Here is a 25,733-nt window from a genome sequence, read left to right as displayed (position 1 = left end):
AAAATTAATATATAATTTGTTACATGCACTGTTTAGCGACATAGCTCCACTTACTTGGGGGGGACTCAACAACGGGAGGTTCTACTGGCATTGATCCATTGAGTCTGGCAATGAATGGATCCTGAATGCTTGGAAGTGCAGGAAAGGTAGGTACTTGTAGAACATCATCTGGTGTGGTTGCAATCTGTCTGAGTTGCCTTGAATCTGCTGCCCCAGCGCCAATTCCTATACAGTTCACGTCAGCGCTTTTGAGAAGTGGGCCATACGCAGAGACATCAGAGGTGGACCTTCCACCAGTGAGCACCACCAAATGCTGAGAGGCCTCTGAACCTCGAGCCCCTGCAGATGCCTTCAACTCATTTCTAATCACATACTCAATAGCCTCAGCTAGGTTTGCGCCACGGCCACCCATATGACGCAGTCTCTTGACAGCTGAAACAACTGACTGCTTGTTGTCATGAGCGATGAGTGAAAACTCAGTCTTGGGTCTCTCTGCATACTGTACCAAAGCCACGCGCACTTGATCAGGCCGCACACTGAGCTGCTGGACAATCTTCACGATGAAGTCACGGATGTGTGCAATTCCATTTTGTCCAACATTGTCAGATCCATCAACAAGGAAGATAATGTCTTTTTTTCCAAGATTAAGGCCTGAAAATAACAAAAATATGCATTAAATACATTAAATACTTCTAAACGCTGTTGAGGTTTGTCTCTCAGAAGTTAGAGAACCATAACTGACATTTTGCAAAAACATAGGTGTTTTGCAAGGTTTTTCCCGTACATTCAAATAATGACTACTTACAATTAAATCAATAAAACATTGAGTTGAATCATGTCACTTGTGTACCTGTATCCACAGTAGATGCACGTCTGATGATTTCTTCAGAATTCATAGTGTTAACCGTAGCCAAAAGCTGCTGCTCTACTAATGGCAGCTGCTGGAAGTCTCTAATTGTGTAGGCATGCTCTGAACCCAGAGAAATCAATTTCAGCTCCTCTGAATCTGCATTCTTTGATCCAACTGCCAAAGGAGCCACAAAATTCAACTTGAGTTGTTTGGCAGGCTCAGATACATCATCATGTGACTTTCCTCCAGTCACCAGGATGAGAAACTGGGGTACCCGCTCTTCGATTCGGCTGCCAGCTGATCTCTGGTAGATGTTCTTTGAGACCCAGTTCAGTGCTTGGCCAGTGTTCAGTACTTTGCCACCTTTGCTTCTCATTCTTCTCACTGCCTGGAGAACCTCTTCTCTGGTAGAGTGCTCATTGAGGAGGAACTCCCGTTTGGGATCTTCACTGTATTGCACCACTGAAACTCTCACCTTGTCTAAACCAACATCTAGCTTCTCCACAACCCTCTGAATCATGTCTCGTATAGCTGGGAATTCACTGCGCATCGTAGTTGTTCCATCAACAAGGAAGACAACGTCCTTCTTTTCTCCAGTTGATGGTGGTGGTACTACTGTGACGACACAAAGGACAAACAAATATGATGAGAAAAAATTGTATTTGACGAATAAAGAACTTAGAGATTATATTCAGCATATGTCACTAAAAATGACATCTTTACATCTGTGCTCGTATAGTTCAGTGTTCTAACAGCAGATATGAAAAACTTTTTTGTAAAATAAATATTTGACCTGCTGTTCATAGTGTGTAAATCCTAAGCACCATGTAAGACAAAGATTTATATATATGCAGCCATACACACACAGACAATAGCCTTTCTGGGATAAAATAGAGGTGTGGTACCATAACTGTGTAATTACCTGGCACAGTGGGGTAAACAGGTTGCAATCTGGCCAGTTCTTCATTTGACAACTCTGTTACTGTGGTGATAAGTTCGTCTTGGACAGTGTAAAGGCCAGGCAAATCATCCACGGTGTAGGCAAAATTGGGAACATAGGAGATCACCTGCAGCTCTCGAGGATCAACATCCCGTGTTCCAATACTAAAAGGCACAATTCCTGTCTGTTTCAGAGTATTTGCTGGTGTTCTTATATTATCTGTTGCTCTTCCTCCTGAGATTACTACCAGGAACTGTGGGACACCCTCCTGTTTCCTGCCACCACGTCTTGAATCCAGGACTTCACGAATGACAAAAGTCATGGTTGCTCCGAGATTGCGCTGTCTTCCCCCTTGTTGCCTGAGTTCTTTGATAGCAGTTAGAACACCTTCTTTGGTCTTGTGTGAGTTGAGGTATATATCTGGACGTGGAGTGTCTCCATACTGCACTACGCCTACACGGATCTTGTTTTCGCCAACATTTAGGTTCTCCACAACTCTGCGAACAAACTCCTGGATGATGGGGAACTCTCTCCCAACACCGTCAGATCCATCAATCACAAAGACAATATCCTTCTTAGGACCCTGGGACTCTGCTGCAATTAAAATAAACAAAAATATATCCATCAATTTTTAGTGCCCCTTTAAGTTGAGCCCTTATTTCATGGACATCTCTGTCTTTTTTACATGCATGCCAAATTTCTAAAAACTTCTTGCATTGAGATCATGTGCATCATAAATTAAAATCAATCACCATGAATTAAAGCATTCACTTATGTATACTATTTATTTATACAAATTTTTGCTCATATACTGTAAAGAGCCATATTGGATTGTGTATTTCCCCTTACAGACCAAACATTGAACACAGTATAATTGCAGCAAGTGGTCATTTACAGCAGATGCAGTGCTTAGTAAAGGAAAACCACTGTTTCTACAGTTCTATGTATCGGTGGTGTCACAACAAAACCTTTAAAATATTAAAAATGGAAACTTTCTTTAACTAATAACCCCTTAAATGGACAGGGTCCACCGCTGGGCTGATTCCAGTGTTGGCTGCTGTTGTGATAATACTGTGCAGCATGTGTGAAAAAAGAGTGTGAAAACCCATGAGACACACTCACAGCCAGGACACTTCACTGAAGTAAAAAAAAAATTGGGACATTGTGAGGCTTTAGTGCTCAGCTATGTTCTACTGAAATGGTAGCTACAATCAGAATCAATCAGGCAAAAGAAAAGAAAATGACCAAGACAAGTTAATACTGGTGTGGCGAGAGAAAGGAGAGCTGAAGGGACTGAAGAGTGACACTGACTTTGCTCTGTATTGGATGGACAGGTGATTACTTTGCATAGCTCATCTGCAGCTAACAAAGTGCAACCTTACATCTAATTTAGCATCAGCATTCAGGAATTCTAGCTTAAGCAGTGCATTAAAATATATTTTGCATGGCCCTTGAAGAATGCTACTGAATCCATGACTCCTTTAAACCCTAACCCTGAATATTATTGGAAGAGTATAAAAAAGTTCAAAAGTATTTGCTTTAAAATGTACTTAAGGATCAAATGCATTAGCCATGAGACTTGTATAATTCAATCTAATTATAGGCTAATAGACCACACTCAACAATTTTTCACACATTTTTACAAAACAACCAACCGTGTTAGAGACTGGAAAATATGTCAAGCATCTTTAACACCCATGAAAAATCAACTGAACATATAGAAAGTTTTTATAAATGGAGTTAGACATTAGATTAGCCTTGCAAAACACAATAGATCCACAAAATTTGGCTGCCGAGAATGCATTGGCAAAAGCTGTTGCAGCGGTTGATTAGTCTTATCAAAGTGCTGGCTATGCTAAACCTGGCATTCCGTGGCAGCACAGATAGTTTGAGTGTAACTAGTGGAGATGTGGAGTGTTTTTTTGACAGCATTATGGCTGAACACATTAGGAAAGTAACTTCAGAAGAACGTATGTTCATTATTTAGGTAAAAACATACAAAATGAAACCATAGCAATGCTAGCTTCTCAGATGCAGCAGGAAAGTCTTATGATGCTGAGGTCAGCTAAATACTACTCCATAATTTTAGGTTGTACTCCTGATGTAAGTAAAACAGAATAGATGACTGTGATCGTACATTTTGTTACAACACAGGGAGGAAGCATTTCTTGGAATTCCCAGAGATAACTGATTGTACAGGTGCTGGCATGACTGATGTTCTTATTAAGAAACTTGGGAAGCTGGATATCAAACATTATGGACATGAGAGGTCAAGGCTATGACAGTGGATCAAATATGAGAGGTAAACGTAGTGGTGTGCACTAAAGAGTGCGAGACATAAACCCAAGGACATTTTATGGGCCTTGAAGTTCCCACTCTTTTAATTTGGAAGGTAATGATACAGCCTCATGCTGTCTGCAGGCAGTGGACTTTACAACAATCCAAGAGATTTATGTCTTTTTGTCTGCTTCCATGTCTTGCTGGGATGTGTTAAAACAGCATGTAGGTAAACTTGGCCATGAGATGGGAAAGTCAGGTGGATGTGCTCAAACCCATCCGAGACCAGTTAGGAGATGTTTATGATGCGCTGCCGTCAGTGGCAGAAGACGAAAGTCTAACAGGTGCTTGTGGAGCTAAAACTAGATGACTAGAAGTCAAAGGCATTGCACCGAAGATCAAAACCTACCCATTCATGTGCTCCATCATAAAGTGCTATGACATTTTGAAAGTGATAAATTATTAAATTACCAGCAAAACACTGCAGGCGACGAATCTGTAGATGTACCTGTTGCAGTGAAGCAGCTGAACGTGACAAAACAAATCCTGCTGGACTATCAGACAGACAGCAATTTTGAGTGTGCTGTCCAATGGAGGTGAAGGATTTGAAAACAGAGGCCTGCTTTCCTCCACAAAGTGTGACGATGAAAGAGGAAATGAATGTTTCACTATGACGATGAGGCAGTGATCATTCCACAACAGCATTACTAAGTGTTTTTCTTCAACAAAATACTGGACTGTGCCATCAATGCTGTGGAAGAGCGGCTTTCTTACCTCCAGGAGCACAGGGGAGCACAACACCCCACATATTTGGGGTGTTATATGACATTGTATCCATCAAGAAAAAAATGTTATGGACCTTCTCCAAGAGTGCACAGCACTGGAGAGAGCCCTGACAAACAACCACTGCAGAGATGTGGATAGGGAAGAACTTTGTGTGGAGTTGACTGCTTTGAGTAGATGTCTAGTAGCTGGAACAAGACACACTCAAGTTCACCTGAGACAGTGGGATGGAATCTGTTTTTCCCAGTGCTTTTATAGCATTATGAGAGCTTCTGACCATCCCTGGGTTAAGTGGCTTCAGGAGAATGCAGCTTCTCAAAGTTGAAACTAAGAAAACACTACCCTTACCTATTTTCACTATCAAGTGCAGACAGGTGAGGATTCTGACAGTGCTACACCCAGAAGCGGCGCCATGTCTACCATTTTGGGTGGGCACAACAAATTTGAGGGTGGGCTGAACCTTGCTCTCGCAGAAAAAACCTTCACCATCTCTCGAGCAGCTTCACTCTCACAGATAAACTTTCTCTGTCTCTCATGGATTCCTGACCTCTTTCTCACATTAAATGTTCATTCCCCCTCACATTTCCTTGAATATCTTTTGTCATATTAAGCTTTTTTACAGATATAGAATATAAAGATGATATAATGATTATATTAACTGAGGCATTTACTAAGCATAGGTCAAACACTGTAGCAGGAAACACATTGCACTAGGAAACACCAGCACTGCAAAATACTCAAGTAAAATTTTCTTAAGACTAGTATTCTCATTTTGAGAATTGACTAGAATTGATTATTTCACTTATTTTTAGGAATTTTGGTCACTGTAAGTCATTTTGTCAAGTGAAATTATTTATTATAATAGTAGATAATTTTGTTGGTTTCAAGTATACTTTTTAACAAAATTATCTGTCAATACAGTGAGATAATTCGACTCACTGAAATCACTTGAAACAAGTAAAGAATTTCTAGAAATTAGTTAAATAAATGTATAATAAGCTTACAACATTTCCAAAATGAGAAATGTTAGATGTATTAACTATATTTAACCATTAGTCGACCAAAACACAAAAAAATTGTGGCTTATAATAAAAAAGGAATAAAAACTTGTATCTCTTGCTTTTCACATAGAAAGTAGTGGAGTGGATATTTTCCTTTGCAATGCACTGTAATGAAGGCAAATGTCTGATATTTTTAAAAAGTACTTAAGCACACCCATGTACTTGTACATGTACTTTGCTCCTCCCACTGTTGATATTTACTATGGTTTCCTTTTTTTAACCCTGAATACTCTGTATGTTTGAATAACAAAGCCCATCCCCAGTTTCTGAGTGCTCTGAGTTAGTGTTGTCTTGGGCTTGCTCATGTAAGGCTGAGTTACTGAGTTACTGAGTTACCTACACTATACAAACTAAGAACAAGATCATTATGTTCAACACAAAGGCTGTCAATCAAATGGAAGAAAGATGTTTTGAGTATTTTTAGTCCTAAATATCTTGAGCTTGCGGGCAACTAATTTAACATTGATGAACTGAGAAGTCCATTGGACTTTTCATGTGGTTGTTTGATGAAGACCTTTTTGAGCAAATAGCAATCTGCATGCCACCCAAGCTGGAAAAACCTTCCTGCTTGCTACCTGGAAAGAATATCAAGATTACTATTGCTCTCACGCAGAGATGGGAATCTCATACATTTCCTCTTTGTCAATAGGTTTAGTTGGTTTCTATGTAATCTGTATGTTAGATAGAAACCAATCATGTTAATGACAACATGGTAATGGGATTGTAGTGCTTCGTACAACAACCTGTGAATGAAACAGTGGTGAAATTCAAGGGAACTTTCAAACAGTGTTTGACAGTGAGTTCTGTGAAGAGGCGGACATGGCTGGGTATGTGCACGACTACCAAATATGTGCTAGAAAGACATACAGCAGGACAGAGCAAAATCTGTAATATGCTGTTTCTCTTTAATGCATTAGCACATTGTCCCAGTGCATTTGCAGTGTGCATAGGAGTAAGACACTCCTTTTTGTTCTGGACAATCTTAGCCCCGATTGACAGGCCTAAGAGCCTGTCAAGTGATATTCCATCTTTTTACAATAACCCATTTCAGCACAGCAGGTAATGTGATATTGCCACAGAAAAGCCTGCTTAAAATGGAAGAAATAAGCACACTTGTGTTTCTGGTCAGAAACTTGCAAGTTGACTTTGTTCTTGCTGTGGTTTGGTAGTTCATGTAAAAGCTTTAGTAATTTAAAATATTGACAGCCTTGAAATCACTAGTTGAAATAACACAATGGGTAAAGTGTACTATGTTAACTGTATTGAAGAGCCCACTTTTTTAAATGAATTTTGGTACCTGAAACTGTTTATTTAAAAAAAATAATAATAATAAAATTTGAGTAAATTTGGGTTGTCTTGTGGTACAGTTGTCCAATACTGGTCCTGGAGCTTTACCACCCTGAAGAGTGTAGCTCCAACCCTAATTTAACATGTCATTCAGGCAACGAAGGCCTTTAGGGACATCTGAAGATTGGTGTGTTAGACCTAACCTCTTTAAAGTGGTAGATCTCCAGGACCAACTTTGGGCATGACTTTATCATGAAAACAAACAGTTTAGGTTCTAAATGAGTTAATAATTTTTGTGAAATGGTAAAATGTCTCACTCTCAACATCTGATATGTGTTCTGTGGTCTATTGTGAATAAAAGATCGGTCTATGAGATTTGCAAATCATTGCATTCTGTTTTTATTTACAATTCTTTACATTTTGCACAGCGTCCCAATTTTTTTGGAATTGGGGTTGTATTTTAAGAATGTAAGTAAAATGAAAATTGATTATAATGAAAGGAATCATAAGTAGTGGTTTATTGTCAGTCCACATGCAAATTAGGCACTATGGGTCATAACTACTAAACATTTATAATAGCCGAATGCGTTTTGTGTGAGAAAAAGCACCCGCAGCTGATTTATCACTTTTGTGATTAGAAGAAAAATGGCATGGACGATTTGAAAATATTGGACACCAGTTGTCTTACTTATAGAGGTGGGCAGTATAGCAAAATGTAATGTCACAAAACTTTAGAAAGCTTTTTACAATACACGTGTCAGGATATTTATATTTTCTGACATATACTAAGTTAGAACAGACAAAGTAGTGCCAGTACTTCAAGAATACTAAAAAATCCAATTACTAGTATTCAGTGTCACACCCTGTGCTGCACTAAATCCAGGTAAATAAAACTATTTATGCTCTGGTTTTAACCTAAAATGCAATTGGAATGTGATTTTTAATTACTGACGACTTGCACAATATGCTCAGAAAAGCAGAATTGATATAGTTTGTAATGTTAACGATAAATATTGTCATATTGCCTAGTCCTACTTATCTGTCACTGTACGTCTGATGTAAGAATGAATAATATATGATAATTAAATAAAGAGAACAGTGTCATGTATTACCTTGCATGAGTTTGAGGTCTAAATGCTATAGACCACTGTAGTCATTCTGTAGTCCTCGTTAAGCCCATATTAGGAACTCCGGGTCTAAGCCCCATTTCTCTACGGCCACAATGAATAGGGTTTTCGAAAAATTGCCTCGCCCCGTGTGTTAAATAAAAATGTTCAGAACCCGATACGTTTTGCCCTACGTATATTTTTCTCCTGAATACCACTGGATCCTCTGAATTACCAGGTCATAAAGAACTATAATACTAATATTTCTACATGTGAGCTAAAGCTACTGCGCATCAATTTGATGTCACAAAGCTACACAAAACTAAGGCGGGCTGTGTCGATGCTCTGATGAGCTGTGCTACCTTATCAAAATGTTCTACCATAGTGCATAATTAAAGGTATACCCATAAATAAAACCTCTGGGCGGTATATTTTGATAGGCTGAAACTCCTTAAAAATACTACCCGTGTTAAAACTACGAGGCTGAATTAATCTTTTTTTGCCAGCTAATTGTTTAAATGTTCCCGTTCCACCTTACATGGTGCAGCAGCTGTGACTAGATATCACAAACGTTAGCAAACGAGACAAAATACTGACCTGTTAGTTCAGTGAAACAGCAAAAAGGATCCAGTTGTATTCAAGAGAAAAATATTCACAGGACAAAACGTATCAGGTTCTGAACATTTTTATTTATTTTATTTTATTAATTTATTTAACACGGGGGTGATAAAGGCGATTTTTCGAAAACCCTATTCATTGTGGCCATAGAGAAATAGAACTTAGACCTGGAGTTCCTAATATGGGCATAAAAACATAGCGCCAACTAAAAATGACGACACAACTACACTGATCTATAGAAATAGTTTAGTTGTCCACTTAATGAACTTTATATTAAAAAAGAAAAGAAGGATGGTGCTCTTAAATGTATTAATATGATTCATTCACATAAGAAGACCAGTAGGAGTTGATGATGCTGGAGTGCATTAAGATACAATGTTGTGTGGGCAACCTGAAAATATCTGTGACCATCTGTCTTACCTATGACTGTAGGTTTCACCGGCGTCACAAATGAAACTGTACTTCTGAGAGCAGACAAAAACTGCTGCTGGACAGCGGGAAGGTCAGAGATCTCAGAAATAGACTGAGCATAGGAAGGATCACTGACAACTCTCTGAATCTCTCTGCTCGAATTCCTGGTGCCAACACCAAGAATCAAGACCCCACTTTCTTTCAAAGCAGAGGCAGGCGTATCGACATTATCATTTGACCTTGATCCACTGATCAAAATGAGAATCTGAGGGACACCCTGTTGACTTCTACTGCCAGCAGAGGCAGTGAAGACATTGTCTCTCACATACTGCAGAGCTGACCCAGTGTTGAGGGGTCTGCCACCTCTGTGCCTTAGCGTCTTGATGGTGTCGAGGACGTCTGTCTCTTCCGAGTAAGTATTTAGATAGAAATGGACCTCAGGATCTCTACTGTACTGCACCACTGAAACGCGGTCCCTGCTCTCCTCTATGCTGAGTTTTTCAACTACTTTTTGTACAAAGTCAAGCATGGCTGGGAATCCTTTCCTAGTGCCATCTGAACCATCCAAAAGGAACACTACATCCCTCCTGATCATTCTTCTGTCAGCTACAGGTAGTGAAAAAGAAAATAAAAGTCATATAAACCTTCACTGCCCGTTTTTCAAAATCACCTGACTCACTTAATTCAAACTCAGAATGCACACAATCACCTATCCTTTTCCCGCAATGGTTGTGTGGGCAACCTGAAAATATCTGTGACAATCTGTCTTACCTATGACTGTAGGTTTCACCGGCGTCACAAATGAAACTGTACTTCTGAGAGCAGACAAAAACTGCTGCTGGACAGCGGGAAGGTCAGAGATCTCAGAAATAGACTGAGCATAGGAAGGATCACTGACAACTCTCTGAATCTCTCTGCTCGAATTCCTGGTGCCAACACCAAGAATCAAGACCCCACTTTCTTTCAAAGCGGAGGCAGGCGTATCGACATTATCGTTTGACCTTGATCCACTGAGCAAAATGAGAATCTGAGGGACACCCTGTTGACTTCTACTGCCAGCAGAGGCAGTGAAGACATTGTCTCTCACATACTGCAGAGCTGACCCGGTGTTGAGGGGTCTGCCACCTCTGTGGCTTAGCGTCTCGATGGTGTCGAGGACGTCTGTTTCTCCCGAGTAAGTATTTAGATAGAAATGGACCTCAGGATCTCTACTGTACTGCACCACTGAAACGCGGTCCCTGCTCTCCTCTATGCTGAGTTTTTCAACTACTTTTTGTACAAAGTCAAGCATGGCTGGGAATCCTTTCCTAGTGCCATCTGAACCATCCAGCAGGAAAACAACATCCTTTCTGGTGATGTCATAATCAACTGGAAAGAGAACAATGCCATTTGTTAAGATGCATCAATTTGAGGTCTAAAGGCTACAGAGACACTTCTTTCATTGCCTGTTTTATACACTGGCTTCAATTTAAAAAAAATTCCTAAAAATACAGTTATGTTAATCGTTTTAATATAATTCTTTCACACAGTCATACCGATGGGAGTTGGTGATGCTGGAGTGATGGGAATGGCAACAGCCTCTACAGTGTTGACGAGCTGGTCCTGGACATTTGGGAGCTCAGTGAAATCGGACACAGACAGAGCGTATTTAGGGTCATGTGAAATCCTCTGCAGTTCTCTGCTGTCAGAGCCTCGTGATCCTATTGTGAATATCAAGACCCCCAGATCCTTCAGAGCAGAGGCCGGGACATCAACATTGTCAAATGACCTTCCGCCACTCAGAAGGATCAGTATTTGTGGCACACCCTCTAGTCGTCTGCTGCCGGAGGAGGCAGTGAAGACATTGTCTCTGACGTACTGGAGAGCCGCCCCGGTGTTCAGGGGTCTTCCTCCTTTGTGCCTCAGATCACTAACCGTGTCAACTATGTCATCCTTTCTTGTGTACGTGTTTAGATAGAAATGTGTCTCAGGATCTCTGCTGAACTGGACTACAGAAACACGGTCTTTGTTCTCAGCCACATTCAACTTCTCCATCACTCTTAGCACAAAGTCCTTCATCGCAGGGAACCCACTGCGAGTGCCATCTGACCCATCCAGCAGGAAAACAACATCTCTCCTTTGTGCTTCAGGCTCAACTACAGAAATTGAGATTGAAAAGGCAGAGCACTGTAAACAAGCTCACAATACTATTTTCCTCTTTGCACTGGTCATAAAAAGAGTAGTGTTTCGTTACGTCACCACAATTTGCATGCTACATACTTTTTCATATCTCGACTTCTCTACATACCAGGAAGAATTTGGAACAGCTTTGAGGAAAATCAGGCCCGTAAAAGACTGACTCAAATGGATTAATACTCCCTTTGTCTTACCTATCAGTGTTGGAGAGACAGTTGTGGTCTCTACGTGTACGGTTTTAATTCTGGAGAAAAGCTGCTCTTGGACACTGGGGAGATTAGCAAAGTCTGTCACTGAGAGTGCAGAACTAGGGTCATGTGAGATCTTCTGCAATTCTCTACTATCGGAGCCCCGTGATCCTACAGCAAAGGTCAAGACTCCAAGCTCCTTCAGGGAAGAGGCTGGCATGTCAACGTTATCAAACGACCTTCCGCCACTCAACAAAATCAGTAACTGAGGCACACCCTCTTGACGTCTGCTTCCGGAAGAGGCAGTGAAGACGTTGTCCCTCACATACTGGAGAGCTGCTCCTGTATTGAGGGGTCGCCCCCCTCTGTGCCGTAGACCTCTAACAGTGTTGAGAACGCTCTCCTTTGTTGTGTACGTGTTAAGATAGAAATGGGCCTCTGGATCTCTGCTGAACTGGACTACCGACACACGGTCTCTCCCGTCTGACACGTTCAACCTGTCCACCATTCTTTGCACAAAGTCACGCATTGCAGGGAAAGAGTCCCTAGTGCCATCTGAACCATCCAAAAGGAACACTACATCCCTCCTGATCATTCTTCTGTCAGCTACAGGTAGTGAAAAAGAAAATAAAAGTCATATAAACCTTCACTGCCCGTTTTTCAAAATCACCTGACTCACTTAATTCAAACTCAGAATGCACACATTCACCTATCCTTTTCCCGCAAAGGTTGTGTGGGCAACCTGAAAATATCTGTGACAATCTGTCTTACCTATGACTGTAGGTTTCACCGGCGTCACAAATGAAACTGTACTTCTGAGAGCAGACAAAAACTGCTGCTGGACAGCGGGAAGGTCAGAGATCTCAGAAATAGACTGAGCATAGGAAGGATCACTGACAATTCTCTGAATCTCTCTGCTCGAATTCCTGGTGCCAACACCAAGAATCAAGACCCCACTTTCTTTCAAAGCGGAGGCAGGCGTATCGACATTATCGTTTGACCTTGATCCACTGAGCAAAATGAGAATCTGAGGGACACCCTGTTGACTTCTACTGCCAGCAGAGGCAGTGAAGACATTGTCTCTCACATACTGCAGAGCTGACCCGGTGTTGAGGGGTCTGCCACCTCTGTGGCTTAGCGTCTTGATGGTGTCGAGGACGTCTGTTTCTCCCGAGTAAGTATTTAGATAGAAATGGACCTCAGGATCTCTACTGTACTGCACCACTGAAACGCGGTCCCTGCTCTCCTCTATGTTGAGTTTTTCAACTACTTTTTGCACAAAGTCAAGCATGGCTGGGAATCCTTTCCTAGTGCCATCTGAACCATCCAGCAGGAAAACAACATCCTTTCTGGTGATGTCATAATCAACTGGAAAGAGAACAATGCCATTTGTTAAGATGCATCAATTTGAGGTCTAAAGGCTACAGAGACACTTCTTTCATTGCCTGTTTTATTGACTGGCTTCAATTTAAAAAAAATTCCTAAAAATACAGTTATGTTAATCGTTTTAATATAATTCTTTCACACAGTCATACCGATGGGAGTTGGTGATGCTGGAGTGATGGGAATGGCAACAGCCTCTACAGTGTTGACGAGCTGGTCCTGGACATTTGGGAGCTCAGTGAAATCGGACACAGACAGAGCGTATTTAGGGTCATGTGAAATCCTCTGCAGTTCTCTGCTGTCAGAGCCTCGTGATCCTATTGTGAATATCAAGACCCCCAGATCCTTCAGAGCAGAGGCCGGGACATCAACATTGTCAAATGACCTTCCGCCACTCAGAAGGATCAGTATTTGTGGCACACCCTCTAGTCGTCTGCTGCCGGAGGAGGCAGTGAAGACATTGTCTCTGACGTACTGGAGAGCCGCCCCGGTGTTCAGGGGCCTTCCTCCTTTGTGCCTCAGAACACTAACCGTGTCAACTATGTCATCCTTTCTTGTGTACGTGTTTAGATAGAAATGTGTCTCAGGATCTCTGCTGAACTGGACTACAGAAACACGGTCTTTGTTCTCAGCCACATTCAACTTCTCCATCACTCTTAGCACAAAGTCCTTCATCGCAGGGAACCCACTGCGAGTGCCATCTGACCCATCCAGCAGGAAAACAACATCTCTCCTTTGTGCTTCAGGCTCAACTACAGAAATTGAGATTGAAAAGGCAGAGCACTGTAAACAAGCTCACAATACTATTTTCCTCTTTGCACTGGTCATAAAAAGAGTAGTGTTTCGTTACGTCACCACAATTTGCATGCTACATACTTTTTCATATCTCGACTTCTCTACATACCAGGAAGAATTTGGAACAGCTTTGAGGAAAATCAGGCCCGTAAAAGACTGACTCAAATGGATTAATACTCCCTTTGTCTTACCTATCAGTGTTGGAGAGACAGTTGTGGTCTCTACGTGTACGGTTTTAATTCTGGAGAAAAGCTGCTCTTGGACACTGGGGAGATTAGCAAAGTCTGTCACTGAGAGTGCAGAACTAGGGTCATGTGAGATCTTCTGCAATTCTCTACTATCGGAGCCCCGTGATCCTACAGCAAAGGTCAAGACTCCAAGCTCCTTCAGGGAAGAGGCTGGCATGTCAACGTTATCAAACGACCTTCCGCCACTCAACAAAATCAGTAACTGAGGCACACCCTCTTGACGTCTGCTTCCGGAAGAGGCAGTGAAGACGTTGTCCCTCACATACTGGAGAGCTGCTCCTGTATTGAGGGGTCGCCCCCCTCTGTGCCGTAGACCTCTAACAGTGTTGAGAACGCTCTCCTTTGTTGTGTACGTGTTAAGATAGAAATGGGCCTCTGGATCTCTGCTGAACTGGACTACCGACACACGGTCTCTCCCGTCTGACACGTTCAACCTGTCCACCATTCTTTGCACAAAGTCACGCATTGCAGGGAAAGAGTCCCTAGTGCCATCTGAACCATCCAAAAGGAACACTACATCCCTCCTGATCATTCTTCTGTCAGCTACAGGTAGTGAAAAAGAAAACAAAAGTCATATAAACCTTCACTGCCCGTTTTTCAAAATCACCTGACTCACTTAATTCAAACTCAGAATGCACACATTCACCTATCCTTTTCCCGCAAAGGTTGTGTGGGCAACCTGAAAATATCTGTGACAATCTGTCTTACCTATGACTGTAGGTTTCACCGGCGTCACAAATGAAACTGTACTTCTGAGAGCAGACAAAAACTGCTGCTGGACAGCGGGAAGGTCAGAGATCTCAGAAATAGACTGAGCATAGGAAGGATCACTGACAATTCTCTGAATCTCTCTGCTCGAATTCCTGGTGCCAACACCAAGAATCAAGACCCCACTTTCTTTCAAAGCGGAGGCAGGCGTATCGACATTATCGTTTGACCTTGATCCACTGAGCAAAATGAGAATCTGAGGGACACCCTGTTGACTTCTACTGCCAGCAGAGGCAGTGAAGACATTGTCTCTCACATACTGCAGAGCTGACCCGGTGTTGAGGGGTCTGCCACCTCTGTGGCTTAGCGTCTTGATGGTGTCGAGGACGTCTGTTTCTCCCGAGTAAGTATTTAGATAGAAATGGACCTCAGGATCTCTACTGTACTGCACCACTGAAACGCGGTCCCTGCTCTCCTCTATGTTGAGTTTTTCAACTACTTTTTGCACAAAGTCAAGCATGGCTGGGAATCCTTTCCTAGTGCCATCTGAACCATCCAGCAGGAAAACAACATCCTTTCTGGTGATGTCATAATCAACTGGAAAGAGAACAATGCCATTTGTTAAGATGCATCAATTTGAGGTCTAAAGGCTACAGAGACACTTCTTTCATTGCCTGTTTTATAGACTGGCTTCAATTTAAAAAAAATTCCTAAAAATACAGTTATGTTAATCGTTTTAATATAATTCTTTCACACAGTCATACCGATGGGAGTTGGTGATGCTGGAGTGATGGGAACGGCAACAGCCTCTACAGTGTTGACGAGCTGGTCCTGGACATTTGGGAGCTCAGTGAAATCGGACACAGACAGAGCGTATTTAGGGTCATGTGAAATCCTCTGCAGTTCTCTGCTGTCAGAGCCTCGTGATCCTATTGTGAATATCAAGACCCCCAGATCCTTCAGAGCAGAGGCCGGGACATCAACATTGTCAAATGACCTTCCGCCACTCAGAAGGATCAGTATTTGTGGCACACCCTCTAGTCGTCTGCTGCCGGAGGAGGCAGTGAAGACATTGTCTCTGACGTACTGGAGAGCCGCCCCGGTGTTCAGGGGCCTTCCTCCTTTGTGCCTCAGAACACTAACCGTGTCAACTATGTCATCCTTTCTTGTGTACGTGTTTAGATAGAAATGTGTCTCAGGATCTCTGCTGAACTGGACTACAGAAACACGGTCTTTGTTCTCAGCCACATTCAACTTCTCCATCACTCTTAGCACAAAGTCCTTCATCGCAGGGAACCCACTGCGAGTGCCATCTGACCCATCCAGCAGGAAAACAACATCTCTCCTTTGTGCTTCAGGCTCAACTACAGAAATTGAGATTGAAAAGGCAGAGCACTGTAAACAAGCTCACAATACTATTTTCCTCTTTGCACTGGTCATAAAAAGAGTAGTGTTTCGTTACGTCACCACAATTTGCATGCTACATACTTTTTCATATCTCGACTTCTCTACATACCAGGAAGAATTTGGAACAGCTTTGAGGAAAATCAGGCCCGTAAAAGACTGACTCAAATGGATAATACTCCCTTTGTCTTACCTATCAGTGTTGGAGAGACAGTTGTGGTCTCTACGTGTACGGTTTTAATTCTGGAGAAAAGCTGCTCTTGGACACTGGGGAGATTAGCAAAGTCTGTCACTGAGAGTGCAGAACTAGGGTCATGTGAGATCTTCTGCAATTCTCTACTATCGGAGCCCCGTGATCCTACAGCAAAGGTCAAGACTCCAAGCTCCTTCAGGGAAGAGGCTGGCATGTCAACGTTATCAAACGACCTTCCGCCACTCAACAAAATCAGTAACTGAGGCACACCCTCTTGACGTCTGCTTCCGGAAGAGGCAGTGAAGACGTTGTCCCTCACATACTGGAGAGCTGCTCCTGTATTGAGGGGTCGCCCCCCTCTGTGCCGTAGACCTCTAACAGTGTTGAGAACGCTCTCCTTTGTTGTGTACGTGTTAAGATAGAAATGGGCCTCTGGATCTCTGCTGAACTGGACTACCGACACACGGTCTCTCCCGTCTGACACGTTCAACCTGTCCACCATTCTTTGCACAAAGTCACGCATTGCAGGGAAAGAGTCCCTAGTGCCATCTGAACCATCCAAAAGGAACACTACATCCCTCCTGATCATTCTTCTGTCAGCTACAGGTAGTGAAAAAGAAAACAAAAGTCATATAAACCTTCACTGCCCGTTTTTCAAAATCACCTGACTCACTTAATTCAAACTCAGAATGCACACATTCACCTATCCTTTTCCCGCAAAGGTTGTGTGGGCAACCTGAAAATATCTGTGACAATCTGTCTTACCTATGACTGTAGGTTTCACCGGCGTCACAAATGAAACTGTACTTCTGAGAGCAGACAAAAACTGCTGCTGGACAGCGGGAAGGTCAGAGATCTCAGAAATAGACTGAGCATAGGAAGGATCACTGACAATTCTCTGAATCTCTCTGCTCGAATTCCTGGTGCCAACACCAAGAATCAAGACCCCACTTTCTTTCAAAGCGGAGGCAAGCGTATCGACATTATCATTTGACCTTGATCCACTGAGCAAAATGAGAATCTGAGGGACACCCTGTTGACTTCTACTGCCAGCAGAGGCAGTGAAGACATTGTCTCTCACATACTGCAGAGCTGACCCGGTGTTGAGGGGTCTGCCACCTCTGTGGCTTAGCGTCTTGATGGTGTCGAGGACGTCTGTCTCTTCCGAGTAAGTATTTAGATAGAAATGGACCTCAGGATCTCTACTGTACTGCACCACTGAAACGCGGTCCCTGCTCTCCTCTATGTTGAGTTTTTCAACTACTTTTTGCACAAAGTCAAGCATGGCTGGGAATCCTTTCCTAGTGCCATCTGAACCATCCAGCAGGAAAACAACATCCTTTCTGGTGATGTCATAATCAACTGGAAAGAGAACAATGCCATTTGTTAAGATGCATCAATTTGAGGTCTAAAGGCTACAGAGACACTTCTTTCATTGCCTATTTTATAGACTGGCTTCAATTAAAAAAAATCCCTAAAAATACAGTTATGTTAATCGTTTTAATATAATTCTTTCACACAGTCATACCGATGGGAGTTGGTGATGCTGGAGTGATGGGAACGGCAACAGCCTCTACAGTGTTGACGAGCTGGTCCTGGACATTTGGGAGCTCAGTGAAATCGGACACAGACAGAGCGTATTTAGGGTCATGTGAAATCCTCTGCAGTTCTCTGCTGTCAGAGCCTCGTGATCCTATTGTGAATATCAAGACCCCCAGATCCTTCAGAGCAGAGGCCGGGACATCAACATTGTCAAATGACCTTCCGCCACTCAGAAGGATCAGTATTTGTGGCACACCCTCTAGTCGTCTGCTGCCGGAGGAGGCAGTGAAGACATTGTCTCTGACGTACTGGAGAGCCGCCCCGGTGTTCAGGGGTCTTCCTCCTTTGTGCCTCAGAACACTAACCGTGTCAACTATGTCATCCTTTCTTGTGTACGTGTTTAGATAGAAATGTGTCTCAGGATCTCTGCTGAACTGGACTACAGAAACACGGTCTTTGTTCTCAGCCACATTCAACTTCTCCATCACTCTTAGCACAAAGTCCTTCATCGCAGGGAACCCACTGCGAGTGCCATCTGACCCATCCAGCAGGAAAACAACATCTCTCCTTTGTGCTTCAGGCTCAACTACAGAAATTGAGATTGAAAAGGCAGAGCACTGTAAACAAGCTCACAATACTATTTTCCTCTTTGCACTGGTCATAAAAAGAGTAGTGTTTCGTTACGTCACCACAATTTGCATGCTACATACTTTTTCATATCTCGACTTCTCTACATACCAGGAAGAATTTGGAACAGCTTTGAGGAAAATCAGGCCCGTAAAAGACTGACTCAAATGGATTAATACTCCCTTTGTCTTACCTATCAGTGTTGGAGAGACAGTTGTGGTCTCTACGTGTACGGTTTTAATTCTGGAGAAAAGCTGCTCTTGGACACTGGGGAGATTAGCAAAGTCTGTCACTGAGAGTGCAGAACTAGGGTCATGTGAGATCTTCTGCAATTCTCTACTATCGGAGCCCCGTGATCCTACAGCAAAGGTCAAGACTCCAAGCTCCTTCAGGGAAGAGGCTGGCATGTCAACGTTATCAAACGACCTTCCGCCACTCAACAAAATCAGTAACTGAGGCACACCCTCTTGACGTCTGCTTCCGGAAGAGGCAGTGAAGACGTTGTCCCTCACATACTGGAGAGCTGCTCCTGTATTGAGGGGTCGCCCCCCTCTGTGCCGTAGACCTCTAACAGTGTTGAGAACGCTCTCCTTTGTTGTGTACGTGTTAAGATAGAAATGGGCCTCTGGATCTCTGCTGAACTGGACTACCGACACACGGTCTCTCCCGTCTGACACGTTCAACCTGTCCACCATTCTTTGCACAAAGTCACGCATTGCAGGGAAAGAGTCCCTAGTGCCATCTGAACCATCCAAAAGGAACACTACATCCCTCCTGATCATTCTTCTGTCAGCTACAGGTAGTGAAAAAGAAAACAAAAGTCATATAAACCTTCACTGCCCGTTTTTCAAAATCACCTGACTCACTTAATTCAAACTCAGAATGCACACATTCACCTATCCTTTTCCCGCAAAGGTTGTGTGGGCAACCTGAAAATATCTGTGACAATCTGTCTTACCTATGACTGTAGGTTTCACCGGCGTCACAAATGAAACTGTACTTCTGAGAGCAGACAAAAACTGCTGCTGGACAGCGGGAAGGTCAGAGATCTCAGAAATAGACTGAGCATAGGAAGGATCACTGACAATTCTCTGAATCTCTCTGCTCGAATTCCTGGTGCCAACACCAAGAATCAAGACCCCACTTTCTTTCAAAGCGGAGGCAGGCGTATCGACATTATCATTTGACCTTGATCCACTGAGCAAAATGAGAATCTGAGGGACACCCTGTTGACTTCTACTGCCAGCAGAGGCAGTGAAGACATTGTCTCTCACATACTGCAGAGCTGACCCGGTGTTGAGGGGTCTGCCACCTCTGTGGCTTAGCGTCTTGATGGTGTCGAGGACGTCTGTTTCTTCCGAGTAAGTATTTAGATAGAAATGGACCTCAGGATCTCTACTGTACTGCACCACTGAAACGCGGTCCCTGCTCTCCTCTATGTTGAGTTTTTCAACTACTTTTTGTACAAAGTCAAGCATGGCTGGGAATCCTTTCCTAGTGCCATCTGAACCATCCAGCAGGAAAACAACATCCTTTCTGGTGATGTCATAATCAACTGGAAAGAGAACAATGCCATTTGTTAAGATGCATCAATTTGAGGTCTAAAGGCTACAGAGACACTTCTTTCATTGCCTATTTTACAGACTGGCTTCAATTTTAAAAAATCCCTAAAAATACAGTTATGTTAATCGTTTTATTATATAATTCTTTCACACAGTCATACCGATGGGAGTTGGTGATGCTGGAGTGATGGGAACGGCAACAGCCTCTACAGTGTTGACGAGCTGGTCCTGGACATTTGGGAGCTCAGTGAAATCGGACACAGACAGAGCGTATTTAGGGTCATGTGAAATCCTCTGCAGTTCTCTGCTGTCAGAGCCTCGTGATCCTATTGTGAATATCAAGACCCCCAGATCCTTCAGAGCAGAGGCCGGGACATCAACATTGTCAAATGACCTTCCGCCACTCAGAAGGATCAGTATTTGTGGCACACCCTCTAGTCGTCTGCTGCCGGAGGAGGCAGTGAAGACATTGTCTCTGACGTACTGGAGAGCCGCCCCGGTGTTCAGGGGTCTTCCTCCTTTGTGCCTCAGAACACTAACCGTGTCAACTATGTCATCCTTTCTTGTGTACGTGTTTAGATAGAAATGTGTCTCAGGATCTCTGCTGAACTGGACTACAGAAACACGGTCTTTGTTCTCAGCCACATTCAACTTCTCCATCACTCTTAGCACAAAGTCCTTCATCGCAGGGAACCCACTGCGAGTGCCATCTGACCCATCCAGCAGGAAAACAACATCTCTCCTTTGTGCTTCAGGCTCAACTACAGAAATTGAGATTGAAAAGGCAGAGCACTGTAAACAAGCTCACAATACTATTTTCCTCTTTGCACTGGTCATAAAAAGAGTAGTGTTTCGTTACGTCACCACAATTTGCATGCTACATACTTTTTCATATCTCGACTTCTCTACATACCAGGAAGAATTTGGAACAGCTTTGAGGAAAATCAGGCCCGTAAAAGACTGACTCAAATGGATTAATACTCCCTTTGTCTTACCTATCAGTGTTGGAGAGACAGTTGTGGTCTCTACGTGTACGGTTTTAATTCTGGAGAAAAGCTGCTCTTGGACACTGGGGAGATTAGCAAAGTCTGTCACTGAGAGTGCAGAACTAGGGTCATGTGAGATCTTCTGCAATTCTCTACTATCGGAGCCCCGTGATCCTACAGCAAAGGTCAAGACTCCAAGCTCCTTCAGGGAAGAGGCTGGCATGTCAACGTTATCAAACGACCTTCCGCCACTCAACAAAATCAGTAACTGAGGCACACCCTCTTGACGTCTGCTTCCGGAAGAGGCAGTGAAGACGTTGTCCCTCACATACTGGAGAGCTGCTCCTGTATTGAGGGGTCGCCCCCCTCTGTGCCGTAGACCTCTAACAGTGTTGAGAACGCTCTCCTTTGTTGTGTACGTGTTAAGATAGAAATGGGCCTCTGGATCTCTGCTGAACTGGACTACCGACACACGGTCTCTCCCGTCTGACACGTTCAACCTGTCCACCATTCTTTGCACAAAGTCACGCATTGCAGGGAAAGAGTCCCTAGTGCCATCTGAACCATCCAAAAGGAACACTACATCCCTCCTGATCATTCTTCTGTCAGCTACAGGTAGTGAAAAAGAAAACAAAAGTCATATAAACCTTCACTGCCCGTTTTTCAAAATCACCTGACTCACTTAATTCAAACTCAGAATGCACACATTCACCTATCCTTTTCCCGCAAAGGTTGTGTGGGCAACCTGAAAATATCTGTGACAATCTGTCTTACCTATGACTGTAGGTTTCACCGGCGTCACAAATGAAACTGTACTTCTGAGAGCAGACAAAAACTGCTGCTGGACAGCGGGAAGGTCAGAGATCTCAGAAATAGACTGAGCATAGGAAGGATCACTGACAACTCTCTGAATCTCTCTGCTCGAATTCCTGGTGCCAACACCAAGAATCAAGACCCCACTTTCTTTCAAAGCAGAGGCAGGCGTATCGACATTATCATTTGACCTTGATCCACTGAGCAAAATGAGAATCTGAGGGACACCCTGTTGACTTCTACTGCCAGCAGAGGCAGTGAAGACATTGTCTCTCACATACTGCAGAGCTGACCCGGTGTTGAGGGGTCTGCCACCTCTGTGGCTTAGCGTCTTGATGGTGTCGAGGACGTCTGTTTCTTCCGAGTAAGTATTTAGATAGAAATGGACCTCAGGATCTCTACTGTACTGCACCACTGAAACGCGGTCCCGGCTCTCCTCTATGTTGAGTTTTTCAACTACTTTTTGCACAAAGTCAAGCATGGCTGGGAATCCATTTCTAGTGCCATCTGAACCATCCAGCAGGAAAACAACATCCTTTCTGGTGATGTCATAATCAACTGGAAAGAGAACAATGCCATTTGTTAAGATGCATCAATTTGAGGTCTAAAGGCTACAGAGACACTTCTTTCATTGCCTATTTTATAGACTGGCTTCAATTTAAAAAAATCCCTAAAAATACAGTTATGTTAATCGTTTTATTATATAATTCTTTCACACAGTCATACCGATGGGAGTTGGTGATGCTGGAGTGATGGGAACGGCAACAGCCTCTACAGTGTTGACGAGCTGGTCCTGGACATTTGGGAGCTCAGTGAAATCGGACACAGACAGAGCGTATTTAGGGTCATGTGAAATCCTCTGCAGTTCTCTGCTGTCAGAGCCTCGTGATCCTATTGTGAATATCAAGACCCCCAGATCCTTCAGAGCAGAGGCCGGGACATCAACATTGTCAAATGACCTTCCGCCACTCAGAAGGATCAGTATTTGTGGCACACCCTCTAGTCGTCTGCTGCCGGAGGAGGCAGTGAAGACATTGTCTCTGACGTACTGGAGAGCCGCCCCGGTGTTCAGGGGCCTTCCTCCTTTGTGCCTCAGAACACTAACCGTGTCAACTATGTCATCCTTTCTTGTGTACGTGTTTAGATAGAAATGTGTCTCAGGATCTCTGCTGAACTGGACTACAGAAACACGGTCTTTGTTCTCAGCCACATTCAACTTCTCCATCACTCTTAGCACAAAGTCCTTCATCGCAGGGAACCCACTGCGAGTGCCATCTGACCCATCCAGCAGGAAAACAACATCTCTCCTTTGTGCTTCAGGCTCAACTACAGAAATTGAGATTGAAAAGGCAGAGCACTGTAAACAAGCTCACAATACTATTTTCCTCTTTGCACTGGTCATAAAAAGAGTAGTGTTTCGTTACGTCACCACAATTTGCATGCTACATACTTTTTCATATCTCGACTTCTCTACATACCAGGAAGAATTTGGAACAGCTTTGAGGAAAATCAGGCCCGTAAAAGACTGACTCAAATGGATTAATACTCCCTTTGTCTTACCTATCAGTGTTGGAGAGACAGTTGTGGTCTCTACGTGTACGGTTTTAATTCTGGAGAAAAGCTGCTCTTGGACACTGGGGAGATTAGCAAAGTCTGTCACTGAGAGTGCAGAACTAGGGTCATGTGAGATCTTCTGCAATTCTCTACTATCGGAGCCCCGTGATCCTACAGCAAAGGTCAAGACTCCAAGCTCCTTCAGGGAAGAGGCTGGCATGTCAACGTTATCAAACGACCTTCCGCCACTCAACAAAATCAGTAACTGAGGCACACCCTCTTGACGTCTGCTTCCGGAAGAGGCAGTGAAGACGTTGTCCCTCACATACTGGAGAGCTGCTCCTGTATTGAGGGGTCGCCCCCCTCTGTGCCGTAGACCTCTAACAGTGTTGAGAACGCTCTCCTTTGTTGTGTACGTGTTAAGATAGAAATGGGCCTCTGGATCTCTGCTGAACTGGACTACCGACACACGGTCTCTCCCGTCTGACACGTTCAACCTGTCCACCATTCTTTGCACAAAGTCACGCATTGCAGGGAAAGAGTCCCTAGTGCCATCTGAACCATCCAAAAGGAACACTACATCCCTCCTGATCATTCTTCTGTCAGCTACAGGTAGTGAAAAAGAAAACAAAAGTCATATAAACCTTCACTGCCCGTTTTTCAAAATCACCTGACTCACTTAATTCAAACTCAGAATGCACACATTCACCTATCCTTTTCCCGCAAAGGTTGTGTGGGCAACCTGAAAATATCTGTGACAATCTGTCTTACCTATGACTGTAGGTTTCACCGGCGTCACAAATGAAACTGTACTTCTGAGAGCAGACAAAAACTGCTGCTGGACAGCGGGAAGGTCAGAGATCTCAGAAATAGACTGAGCATAGGAAGGATCACTGACAATTCTCTGAATCTCTCTGCTCGAATTCCTGGTGCCAACACCAAGAATCAAGACCCCACTTTCTTTCAAAGCAGAGGCAGGCGTATCGACATTATCATTTGACCTTGATCCACTGAGCAAAATGAGAATCTGAGGGACACCCTGTTGACTTCTACTGCCAGCAGAGGCAGTGAAGACATTGTCTCTCACATACTGCAGAGCTGACCCAGTGTTGAGGGGTCTGCCACCTCTGTGCCTTAGCGTCTTGATGGTGTCGAGGACGTCTGTCTCTTCTGAGTAAGTATTTAGATAGAAATGGACCTCAGGATCTCTACTGTACTGCACCACTGAAACGCGGTCCCGGCTCTCCTCTATGTTGAGTTTTTCAACTACTTTTTGCACAAAGTCAAGCATGGCTGGGAATCCATTTCTAGTGCCATCTGAACCATCCAGCAGGAAAACAACATCCTTTCTGGTGATGTCATAATCAACTGGAAAGAGAACAATGCCATTTGTTAAGATGCATCAATTTGAGGTCTAAAGGCTACAGAGACACTTCTTTCATTGCCTATTTTACAGACTGGCTTCAATTTTAAAAAATCCCTAAAAATACAGTTATGTTAATCGTTTTATTATATAATTCTTTCACACAGTCATACCGATGGGAGTTGGTGATGCTGGAGTGATGGGAACGGCAACAGCCTCTACAGTGTTGACGAGCTGGTCCTGGACATTTGGGAGCTCAGTGAAATCGGACACAGACAGAGCGTATTTAGGGTCATGTGAAATCCTCTGCAGTTCTCTGCTGTCAGAGCCTCGTGATCCTATTGTGAATATCAAGACCCCCAGATCCTTCAGAGCAGAGGCCGGGACATCAACATTGTCAAATGACCTTCCGCCACTCAGAAGGATCAGTATTTGTGGCACACCCTCTAGTCGTCTGCTGCCGGAGGAGGCAGTGAAGACATTGTCTCTGACGTACTGGAGAGCCGCCCCGGTGTTCAGGGGTCTTCCTCCTTTGTGCCTCAGAACACTAACCGTGTCAACTATGTCATCCTTTCTTGTGTACGTGTTTAGATAGAAATGTGTCTCAGGATCTCTGCTGAACTGGACTACAGAAACACGGTCTTTGTTCTCAGCCACATTCAACTTCTCCATCACTCTTAGCACAAAGTCCTTCATCGCAGGGAACCCACTGCGAGTGCCATCTGACCCATCCAGCAGGAAAACAACATCTCTCCTTTGTGCTTCAGGCTCAACTACAGAAATTGAGATTGAAAAGGCAGAGCACTGTAAACAAGCTCACAATACTATTTTCCTCTTTGCACTGGTCATAAAAAGAGTA

The 25,733-nt window shown here is 43.5% G+C and overlaps 1 protein-coding gene across 1 annotated transcript in view; it reads right to left on the bottom strand.

The window, feature by feature from the left end:
- Nucleotides 1-25,733, bottom strand: part of LOC118804092 — a 54,037-nt gene that overhangs the window by 27,634 nt on the left and 670 nt on the right. The window contains exons 2-25 of the mRNA XM_036564718.1: nt 25,048-25,647; nt 24,283-24,879; nt 23,518-24,117; nt 22,684-23,283; nt 21,919-22,515; nt 21,154-21,753; nt 20,320-20,919; nt 19,555-20,151; nt 18,790-19,389; nt 17,956-18,555; nt 17,193-17,789; nt 16,428-17,027; nt 15,595-16,194; nt 14,831-15,427; nt 14,066-14,665; nt 13,232-13,831; nt 12,468-13,064; nt 11,703-12,302; nt 10,869-11,468; nt 10,105-10,701; nt 9,343-9,939; nt 1,773-2,384; nt 851-1,465; nt 55-651 (exon numbers count right to left, since the gene is read on the bottom strand). Of these exons, the coding sequence (XP_036420611.1) occupies nt 55-651; nt 851-1,465; nt 1,773-2,384; nt 9,343-9,939; nt 10,105-10,701; nt 10,869-11,468; nt 11,703-12,302; nt 12,468-13,064; nt 13,232-13,831; nt 14,066-14,665; nt 14,831-15,427; nt 15,595-16,194; nt 16,428-17,027; nt 17,193-17,789; nt 17,956-18,555; nt 18,790-19,389; nt 19,555-20,151; nt 20,320-20,919; nt 21,154-21,753; nt 21,919-22,515; nt 22,684-23,283; nt 23,518-24,117; nt 24,283-24,879; nt 25,048-25,647 (14,400 nt within the window). The remainder of the gene's footprint in view (nt 1-54; nt 652-850; nt 1,466-1,772; nt 2,385-9,342; nt 9,940-10,104; nt 10,702-10,868; nt 11,469-11,702; nt 12,303-12,467; nt 13,065-13,231; nt 13,832-14,065; nt 14,666-14,830; nt 15,428-15,594; nt 16,195-16,427; nt 17,028-17,192; nt 17,790-17,955; nt 18,556-18,789; nt 19,390-19,554; nt 20,152-20,319; nt 20,920-21,153; nt 21,754-21,918; nt 22,516-22,683; nt 23,284-23,517; nt 24,118-24,282; nt 24,880-25,047; nt 25,648-25,733) is intronic.

The sequence above is a fragment of the Colossoma macropomum genome, unplaced genomic scaffold (assembly GCF_904425465.1).
Source record: "Colossoma macropomum unplaced genomic scaffold, Colossoma_macropomum, whole genome shotgun sequence".
Classification (NCBI taxonomy): domain Eukaryota; kingdom Metazoa; phylum Chordata; class Actinopteri; order Characiformes; family Serrasalmidae; genus Colossoma; species Colossoma macropomum.
This window is presented reverse-complemented; position numbering and strand designations above follow the sequence as displayed.